At 31.2% G+C, this 11,008-nt stretch overlaps 1 protein-coding gene and 1 long non-coding RNA gene across 2 annotated transcripts; both read right to left on the bottom strand.

Annotated features, from left to right (window-relative positions):
* Positions 1 to 1,660: 1,660 nt before the first annotated feature.
* On the bottom strand, positions 1,661 to 3,722 carry LOC134699724 (uncharacterized). The gene is made up of 3 exons (XR_010103647.1): positions 3,617 to 3,722; positions 3,280 to 3,307; positions 1,661 to 2,067 (listed from the first exon to the last, which is right to left on the bottom strand). It is a non-coding gene; the product is annotated as an uncharacterized LOC134699724 (long non-coding RNA).
* A 1,262-nt stretch (positions 3,723 to 4,984) lies between these two features.
* LOC134699844 (opioid-binding protein/cell adhesion molecule-like) lies at positions 4,985 to 8,224 on the bottom strand. The gene is made up of 4 exons (XM_063561252.1): positions 8,143 to 8,224; positions 7,587 to 7,940; positions 6,417 to 6,695; positions 4,985 to 5,277 (listed from the first exon to the last, which is right to left on the bottom strand). The coding sequence occupies exons 1-4, from the start codon at positions 8,201 to 8,203 to the stop codon at positions 4,985 to 4,987; spliced, it is 987 nt and encodes a 328-aa protein (XP_063417322.1). The 5' UTR covers positions 8,204 to 8,224.
* Between the last annotated feature and the right edge of the window lie 2,784 nt (positions 8,225 to 11,008).

Genomic DNA, 11,008 nt, shown 5'->3' with positions numbered 1-11,008 from the left:
AGGGTCGCATATTTTTTTAAACCGGAAACTTTTTTTTTTTGAAGTGGACAAAAAATATCGTAAAGGACATCAACCCTATTCTATGTTGATAAAAACATACTGACAATTCCATGAACTTGCTCTTATTATTTGTTTTGCACGAATATAATTAAAAATGAGTAAAAAACGACTGCAGGGTAGTGGTAGTGTCCACTACGAAACGCTTTTATCCCATACTTATTTCGTAGGTGACTGTTACGTAGTGGACATATTCACATGTTTTATTTTTTTATCAAAAATCCTTATATAGCAATAGTAAAAAGCATGATTATATACATCAAAGCACATTCTAAGCTGTAAACTGATATTTATTTTTATTTTTAAAACCAGATACTGAAGGAGATGTGACTCGTCTCGTAGTGGACATTAAAAAAATGCGGTATCACTCTGGTCCATTTGATGTCCTGAAATATTTTTGCCAACTATTTAACTGCCGTTATAAGAGGATCACTTCTGTTGAAATACCTTAATGTTTATGTATCTTGCAAACATTACTTTTATAAAACTGTTTATTAGCAAAATTTAATGACCTCGTTTCGTAGATGGCATTTTATCAGGAAAGTCAGGGAAAAACCTACTAAAATAAAAATCATTTGTCAAAAACCGTTTATTGAAACATGTTGGCTCTAAAAATACTTTTGAATAATCAAAGAACTTATATTTAGTAAAAACATTCATTTCTACATTTTTACAATATTTAAGAGTATGAATGTTGAACTTGGGTTGAAGTCATAAAACTTTGCTCAGTACTCGGAGCACAAAAATCATGCTCGAAACATGAAATCATGCATTTTGATTTGGTTGAATTTGGAGTATGAGTACAAAATATTGACTCGAAAGTTCTATGACTCCAAGACTATGAGATCTAGGGACATCTTTGGTTTTTTTTAACCATCGATATCTTATTTGTCCCTCTAAAAACAGTATGTTCTTTGCATAAAAATGTTTATTATAATGCAATTTACTGACTGCACAAAAAAAATACTTGAATAGATCAAACACATTATTAAAAGAAATCAGGTTTTTATTTAAAAACGCGCTTATGTGTATTCATTTAGTGAAAGGTCAAAAAGTTGTGTCCCTTTGATTCCTGTTTCGTTTTATCGCTGTCATTGACAAAAGCTCAATATTCTTTTTCCTTCATATTATTCAGTTAATTATACATGTGTTCACCATTTAAAACGCATAATATTTTTAAACACAAACGACAAAAAAATAGATATCGACTTTATTTTATAATATTTTTATTGTAAATTATTGATGAAAATTTATGATTAAAATTGTGATTTTGTAGACAAGTTCTTTAAGTTGTCTCTAAATATAAAGATTAAATTATAATAAGCATTATTTATTCTTTGTTCCATGCTAAACGATACACTTAAAATGTTTCCATCCACATCAGTGTAATTGAAAGGTATGTTCAAATTAATTTACCGAAAAATGTACAACGTCAACAGCCAAATTGCATCGTAATTTACACCATACAAGAAATTTAAATTGGAAATACACACATTTGAATAGATTATAAAAAACTAATGCCAGTTTAAGCTAATTTTATTAATTCAAAAAACTTATTTATTGATTAAGTACCAACTAAATAAATCCTTTCGGGCTATTTTTCTTTTGTTGATATTTCAATGATTGGTGAAATTAAATGTCTGTTTCGTACAAATCATTCATACCACATTTCAAATTAAGTTTTTCCTGACCGTTGTTTGCATCAAGAAAAGTTTATGTTTTGTTAATTTTGTGACAATTCAGCCAATTAAGTGTCCACATGCAGCATTTTCAACATGATGTGAATTTTCATAGTTTGAGTTCCCTTTGATAGTGAAATAGGTATGATCGTCTATAGCTCGTTCATCAGCAACCAATGTAGTGTATGGGTGTTCATAATATCGCCATAGTTGTCTGAAACATTTCTCCAATTGTCTAAGGATGCTGATGTATTTTCTGCGGACAACATGGCTGTAACTTTATTTCCAACAACAATTCTTTTAACAATTCGTATAATCAGGTTATCATTTTCTGAAAATAGTAAATTTATCAAATAAAACACTCAGTTAAACAGTTACAGATGTACATGTATTTTGCTTCCACAGACATATTTAGAAGTTGTATTATTTCAATAGTTGTATGTATCCATTATTGAATATGGTTAATTGTGTGTGTTGATTTAAGGTATACAATTTAAATTTATAAAAAAGAAAAATTTTGATTGCATATTCTAAAGCTTATTTTTCAAAACAAAAAATTATGTGTTCATTGAATTATCTTCATTTGATACTCTTGAGGCCAGGATATTACTGTTGAATAATTTGGGTTATATTATTGTATATAACTTTTTTCTTGAGTCATTTCTGGTTTTAGTTAAACTCGTCGAAAAATATTGAAGCTCACCCGAGCCGTGAACAATTGCTCCTAAAATTGTATGCTTGATAGAATCTTTTTAAAATACTTCCATGTTGTTAAGAACATTTACCCAAGAGTAAAAATGGATAGAATACTTTGAAACATCAAACGCATTTAGGATACAACCAAGTCATTGCACATTCACAATTACAACATTTAGTATAGAAAAGTTATATTTACAACCGTTTTAGCACCAAACCAATTGAAAACGAGTACTGGTTAAACACTTTTGTAACGTCAATGTTTCAGAATTGCTACCTTTTAGAGATAGAAAAAATCAAATTTGAATATTGTCATTAATTAGGTGATCGTTTTACATTTTGTACCTTGCGATGTGCTATGTAGGTTATCACCTTCCGTTATAGCTGTATGGTCAGCACTTTCATTCTCAGATCCTTCAGGTTTTTGGACTTCATTTGTAGGTACCATCCTTAAATAAATTAATGATTGCATTAGTCATGAAAAAAACTGTGAAAGATTATTTTTGTCAGTAGTTTTATCTCCACTATAATCTCAAATATGTACATTACAAAACTCTGCACATTATAAGATTGCAAAATGTATGTTTCCAAACTTGGAATGAAAATAGGAGAGAAATAATAGGACAAAAGCATTACAGAAAAGTTTGATCTGTTTAATATTTTAAATGTTCTACATGTTCATAGACACAGACGAAATATATGACAAGCTTTATGCTTTAACGGATCCGTCAATTACCAGCCAATTTTGTTTATAGTCTTAATATTTTGAGACAAACATTAATTGAAAGTATCCAGTTGATCTTTGTTTAACTTATATATTATATCGTTTCACAATAGAAAAACTTACGTTTTCCTGTGCATCTGTTTCTTGTACCCTGAAATTGTCGAGGAACCAGCATTGAAAGTTGCAAGACAAAAGAAAACAGTCGACCATGTTTACTTTAAAAATCCGACATAGAACAGATAACTGATATATACCTCTATACAGTCAAAACTAAAGATAATTGCATACTTATGAAAGAGTTCAGGGAAAAAAGCATTGTAAGGGTATAACATATTTTGTTTCATTAATTTATGAAAAACTGCGTTGTGTTAACTTGCATATAAATAAAGAATGACATTTTTCACTTAGTCATTCTAAGTAATTGGTATTACAGTATCTAAAACAAAAATCGTTTACTTACGAACAAATAATCCAATCCCTGGTCCGAAGACTGTAATAGTTATCATTATTACTAAAATAATGATGCCAGGGAATAAGAGTGATTTCTCAAGTGATAAAGTATTAGCTGAAATGAATAATATATATTTGCTCATTTTAAAATAGTAAATGTACTGCACCAAGTTCTTTTTAACAAGCAGCATGTACGAGATACATTAGGGTAAGAGTAACCATCATATCTTAAATATTAAAACTATGACTTCTATATGAGAAGTACTAAACTTAATTTGCATTTCTATAAATGTTTCAGCAATTAAACTCTACCTTAAAACACTTTTTTTATCATTGACATGTTATTCAAAGAAATAAGAAGATACGAATTGATTTTCAACGAGATATTAAATAGCACAGAAAATTACATGTATGGGTGATCGTATAGCCTTCAACAGTGAGTCAAATCAATACTGCATTGTTGGCTTTAATAATAATAATAATAATAATACAGAATCAATAATGCATAGGCAAGACGTTTGAAACTTTACACCAGATTGTAACATGTGAAAGAGGAACGAAAGATACCAGAGGGACAATCAAACTCATAAATCGAAAATAAACTGACAACGCCAGACTAAAAATGAAAAAGACAAACAGACAAACAATAGAACACATGACACAACATAGAAAACTAAAGAATAAGCAACACGAACCCCATGTAGCTTTGACTTCCGAATCACTGTACACAGTATGGGTATATATCTTGTAGAGTTAACATGTCCTTGCTTGGTGAATATAAATACAACTATTAGGTGATGGAAATACAAAACATTAACGAAACACAAATGCTGAAGAAATGTATAACCTAGATAGAACTAAAGTTTAGCTAAATTGAGAGTGAGAACACATTCTTACTTTTCTTCAAGTTGTTTTTAAGAGACAGATTTCAGTCGCTTTACAAGATAACACTATTGTTTTTGAAATATCAATAGTCAAATACACTGACAAGTTTTGTTTGAACTGAAAATAGTTCATTAATTGTCAAGAGACTAGATTTAACCTATGAGCTGCGTTGGAGAGACAACTAATGTATGCAAATGAATATCAATACATCTTTTAACCTATTTTGGATTGAAAAAAATGTTTCTGTTTGAAACTAGAGTTTATATAAAAACAGAGCAGTTAAGTTTCCAGGTATTTAAGATGTATCAACAAATAATTGTAATTTCATTATCACGTATGTCATGACCGCAAAAAAAACTTTGCCTGAGCTAATATCAACACGTTTGGGAAAATAAAATTTCAAAGTATTTGCTTTGTTGGTCATAAAATTGTGTTACATTTTTATGGTATATTCTTATAAGTATCATGCTTCTGAAAACACTTAATAGTTAATTCATGAATAAATTGTTAATAACTCACAGTTTACTCGAATAACAAAGGTAGCTGGACCATTGCCAACTATATTGTAGGCTATACACGTGTAGTTTCCTTGATCGTATTGGCTGACATTTCTAAATATGAAGCATGTTTCTGTAACATTATGTGTAACCAATATTTCCTGACTTCCATTCATCAAGCTGGTTGATGTTGGTAATGGATTGCTGTCGACATCACAACATAATGTGTAAGATGTGCCTTTAATTATTTCTTGGGTCCCATTTTGCATGAGTGATACCACTGGTCTATCTAATTAAAACAAACGTTTTCCAAAATTTACATGATTTCAGCTATTATCATCTCTTTTGCAACTGACAAAAAAGTATAATCTTATATGTAATGGTTTAAGAAATAGTGAAAATGATTATACATATTGTATCCAGTTTAGTAGTTATGTGTCCTCTACAATTTCATTTGCTGCCTTCTATAAATACCTAACATCATACTTCGGGTCATTGCCTAAATTCCGGAACAGTGGTGATCATGCTGCGGGAAACTATCATAGTCAGCAAAGTGTAGTAAGAAGACGAAAACGCGGTTTCGGAGTTTGGTCATTGCCCTGCCATTTCCCTTAAAAAAAAACACTTTAAAACGCAATGTCAAAAACAATATACAGATTCTAGCGTTTCTAGTTTTTCTTTGTATATCTACATCTTTATCTTTCAAATGTTTAGGTTTGAACATTCCTGACGAAGTTAAAAGTAGAAAGTGTGTCTAAAATATGAGGAAAGGGACAACTGTTGAGGACGCTACAAGAAATGTCGTCCGATGAGAAAAGAATTTCGCAGCTTGCTGACGCAGAAAAATGTTCATTAGGTTTAACATTATTTATATAGTTTGAGTGTACTAAAAATATGTATTTGGAAGATTATTATCGAAAATAACATATCATCTAATTGTATTCCTTTAATGAAAAAAAATGGAATATGTGAAGCGCGTAAACGTTTAGGAACGTATATAAAATTGCTTATAAAACAGAATTTGTATAAAACAAATTAAAATCGAATAAAATGGCAACGGGAATATTTTGAATTGAGGTTAATAAAACAGAGACAGATGATACCAAAAAGAATATTACATAAACAACCATCAATTAAAGACTGCATAGCAAAATGAGGGACGGGTAAGCAGATCCTGCTCCAAATGTGGATCTTATATAATAGTAATTATACTTTGGTCTAATATCATACTGTATATAGGTAATTCAAAGCAAAGCATTAACGTGTTCATATAATGAAGTACTTTGCAACATAGCTTAGAATCAATTTCATTCGAAATATCTTGCTAAAACCGATCGAGTGAGAATGGCGTGAAAACATGTAACCAGTTTATATGTCTTCGAGCATTTAACTAAACAAACTTTTGATATATTATATTATATTTCTTACATTTGATATCCAGATGAATCATCTTTCTCATTGGTTGTTTTAACAAGGAACTCCTTGCCTCGCACGTATATTTCAATCCATTGTCAAGTCGTGTTGGTAACAAACTATACTCAAGACTGCTGTCTTCGCCACTCTTTACAGTTTTGTTGTTTCGTATGATTGATAATGAATCCGGTATTCCATCTTGAACACTGCATAATATATGTAATGTAGTGTTTTCTTTTCCGTGTAATATCTTCTCTTTTGTTGCATTAGCAAACGTCATATTCGATGGCAAGGCTGTAAAAAAAAAATCCACAAATATCGTAAAAACAAATATCGTAAACCAATACAAACTTTAAATGGGACAGAAGGTCAATTCAAATGCTTATATTTGTGTATAAGGACCTAAGAACCTTATGAGAGTAGGTATAAGACTTACTAAATACAAATATCTAGCTAATGTGCGGGAGACTACTATTGATGAATTATGTGACGGATGTTAATCAACAGACATGCTAAATTCAATGCTTGCATCATAAGAGCACAAGACAAAATTTAGCTACAGCTATAGTTGCCAATTCCTTTTTTTAGATTTGGTAATTTAAATCATATGTATGGACTCTCCAATGTTTTACATGCTTGATATTTATGAACAACACGATGGGTGCAATATGTGGAGCACAACTTGCTTTCCCTTCCGGAGCACCTGCGATCACACCAAGGTTTTAGTGCTCTTCGCTTAGTTTTCTGAAAAGTGTCTTGTATACTATTTTTGTCTGTTTGTCTTTTTTAGTTTAGCCCTGGCGTTGTCAGTTTATTTTCGATCTTTGAGTTTGAATGTCCAGCTGATATCTTTCGCCCCTATTTTTGATAGCAAATAAACATACATCGGTTGCGTTATAAGTTTATATCATTTGATCACAACCGATGTATGTGAATTTGCTATTTTCTACTATCACGGCAGAGGATTTATTTATGTGTTTATTTTTTGTTTATATGCGAAATGCACATAAAAAGGAACAGGAAAACCTGAGACAAATTCTAATAAATGTGTATTAATGTGAGGTAATAAGTTTTAAACTATTCTTTTATCATTTTCTCTCAGAGATAATCTAATGCGATTGAAAAATTATATAAATAGCATTTTGTTTATTTCTTACAATTGCGTATGTCTCTTTTTTTACTTACTTTTCATGTGTAATATTATTCTTGAAAACACTTCCATTGGTCCTAAATAGCACATGTAGAGACCTTCATCTAATGAAGAAGTTTTAAATATCTGAAGGTCATAGTTTCCTGTAACTCTTAATCTATTGCGATGTAACAGACTACTTTCTACACGTCCATCGTCTGTATACTGTGAAACTTTCCACTTGCTTCGTTTTCCATTATTATCAATTACTGATACTGGAGTTCCCTTTCGAATACTATTGTGTACAGGGCCAGCCCAAACTGCGCTTTTCAGATTTAATTTACCGTCTGTACATTTTAGTAACACTGTCTGTCCGACGGTAAAGTATGAGTATTTGACTTTGGATGATTCTACAAAATATTTCATATTTTAAATTAAAGACTCTAAAAATACTGAATCTGTTTACCGCTCAATGCTTGGGATCTTGTCTCTTTGACACATTCCCAATGTCAGTTCTCAATTTGATTGACATTTTAACAGATTGCAAATTCTGCATATACTCCCTTAAATAAGTGATATAAGAAAAACATTTAATTTTATCAAAAACATTACCTGAGATACGAAAAAAGGCTTCAAAGATCATCAAAATTCTAAATGCACGCCTTGTCATCATACTCTTATCACTCTAACCTGAAAAGTATAAATAAATCTCAAACATTTAAATCATAAAAAAGTAACATTATCTTATACGTTTTAGTTTGGTTCTTTCATATGCCACTAAATGTGTTCTTACATGTTGAAAGTGCAATCAACTCTAATTTTAATTGGTCAAGATTGTGAGTTATCCTAAAGAAGTTCAGCGGTTCTTTCCTGGTTGAAAAAAGATACAAAGATCTGACAGCCTTGCCAAATACATAAATGAACCTAATGCTAGTCATTTTGATGCTCTTTATAGCTTGCTGCTCGATGTGAGCAAAGGTCTGTGATGAAGGTTGTACCATTATCTATTAAACACACACACACACACACATTGTGCCTCATTGACCCCTTTACCACATCATCTTATTTCAAACTTATAAAATAGTAAATGCATTTTCATTATAAAATCCGTCAACCAAGGAACACAAGCTATTACAACTGATATTAATCCCTTTCCTCTTTACTAATTCGAATACAAGTAAGCACTCGTATCAGCAAAGTTTAAAGGGTTTAGTATAAATTGTAATAACTTGTTTCCGAAACCACAACTACTCTTATTTTTTATTGTTTTATGGAGAAAAAAAATTACCGGGTTCGATTACTCATAATTAAACGTTCATCAAGATGTTATATAACTTCAACAAATTCTTTTTTTCTCAATATATATCATTCTATTCATCTGGCAATCAACGGTTAAGCAAATGTCTTATAACATAACTTGAAAGTTATAAGTTTAAGTAACGTAGATGAAAAATATGTGAAAATTTTAATAAAGGGATTTACATACTGAAGTAGTATCAGATTTTCAGCTGTTTTGGGCTGCAATTTAAATACATCGTATTGTAAAATAAGATATAATTGTAAAAGTATGAAACTTATTTTGTTATCATGAAAGGAAATGGGAGGTTTCAACACTTGATCGAGATATGAATTTTCTTCCGCTGGCTTCTTTTGTTATAGTTTTATAACGAGATAAAAAAAAATACTGATAACAGTTCAAAACACACCCGTTTTGAAACTTTGCTAACTTATTTTACACTTGTTTCGATTGCATTCGACTGAATTTCTCTCAAAGAGAGACGGAAAATACCAAAGTAAATTCATCAGACATCATAATAGTAAACTACAGGTTCCAAGGAGCCTGTGTCGCTCACCAGGTATTTTTTTTATTTACAATTGATTGTCGAAATAATGCAGCTGTTTTACTTTAGTTTAAGTGATAAAAGTAAAAACTGCATTTTTCCCTATGTTATATTTTTAGCTATGTCTGCCTTGTTGTTTGGCAGGCAGGGTCTATGGAAGTACTTTTAATACTGAATACCCTAATGCTAATTGTGGCCAAGTTTGATTTAATTTGTTTCAGTTATTTCAGCAGAAGATTTTTGAAAGCGATTTATTGAACATATTAGTCATGTTAACATGTTTGCAGATCTTGCTTTGCTAAACATAATTGCTGTTTACAGTTTTTCTCTATCTACAATAATATCTAAGATGATAACAAAAAAACTGCAAAATGTCCTTAGAATTACAAATTCAGGGGCAGCAACCTAACAAAAGCTTTCCGAAAACATCAGGGCAAATAGACCTTAACCTGAGTAACAAATATATGCCTTGTCAGATTTACTCTTTATGCTTTGGTTTCAGAGATATAAGGAAAAACTTCATTTTAATCTTATGTTCAATTAAAGCCATGGCGGCCATCTTGTTCGGTTGGACAGATCATCGGATACGTTTTGTAAACTATACACCCTAATGATGTTTGTTACTAAGTGTGGTTTAATTTAGCCCTGTAGTTTCAGAGGAGAAGATTTTTGTAAAAGTTAAAGACGACAACCGAGGACGGATTGACGCCAAGTGATGAGAAAAGCTCACTTCGCTCTTTGGGCCCGGTGAGCTAATAAAGCTGGGATTTAAATTTGAATTCCAGTTTTCCCTTCAAATGAAACCGGTTAACATGCTAAACCACATTCGACCATCAATGGTCAATACCATTCATACCTTGCAAAAAAAAGTTATACTCTAAAACTTACCTGATTACTTATATTTACATTGAATGCTATAATAACTTCTAATTCAGTGAACATGAAAACAATCAAACAAACGTGTGCCTTACAATGTCAATGAAAATTTAGTTTATGTATTACCATAAAAAAAAATGGAAAAACATAAATAAAATTCCAACGGGGAAAAGACCGTCACACCCCGGATCGATAACAATAGAACAATGGAAAGCTTTCCTTTCTAAGATGAGTTGAATAAATGATAAAATCTAATCATGTTCTAGATCTTAAATCAATCCTTCTAGAAATGAAAACAAAACTACATGTACTTAAAACCTCAGATTGAAAAAACACTTTTTTAATATAATCGTTCGTTGTCTTCAATTGTAATTTTTCTTTTGAAAGATCTATCTTGCAGTTCGCATATGTACCACCATCGATCTAGACCATGTGAACTGTGGGTCCATATATTTCATGCAATGAAACATAAATAAGTACGCTGACTGGTTACATAAGGTATAAATACATCTTTGTCGTTGCATTTCGTTATGTCTTTATTAAAAGACAATTCTGGTTTTAAAGAGGGAATTATTTCGGAGGCTGTGAAGACAGGTGAAAGAGCGGTAGATGGTACCAAAAGTAGATCAAACCTTCTACGACAACCTGACAACGACATTGCAAGAAACGACAAAACATCGAAAGGTAAACACAACAAAGAAGGCTAGGACTACGCAACCCGACTCACCAAAACCCATCAATTAGATCAAATGTCCCACTCC

This window comes from Mytilus trossulus, unplaced genomic scaffold (assembly GCF_036588685.1).
Source record: "Mytilus trossulus isolate FHL-02 unplaced genomic scaffold, PNRI_Mtr1.1.1.hap1 h1tg000085l___fragment_1__unscaffolded, whole genome shotgun sequence".
Taxonomy (NCBI): domain Eukaryota; kingdom Metazoa; phylum Mollusca; class Bivalvia; order Mytilida; family Mytilidae; genus Mytilus; species Mytilus trossulus.
The sequence above is the reverse complement of the archived record's forward strand: the minus strand, read 5'-3'. Positions and strand labels throughout refer to the sequence as shown.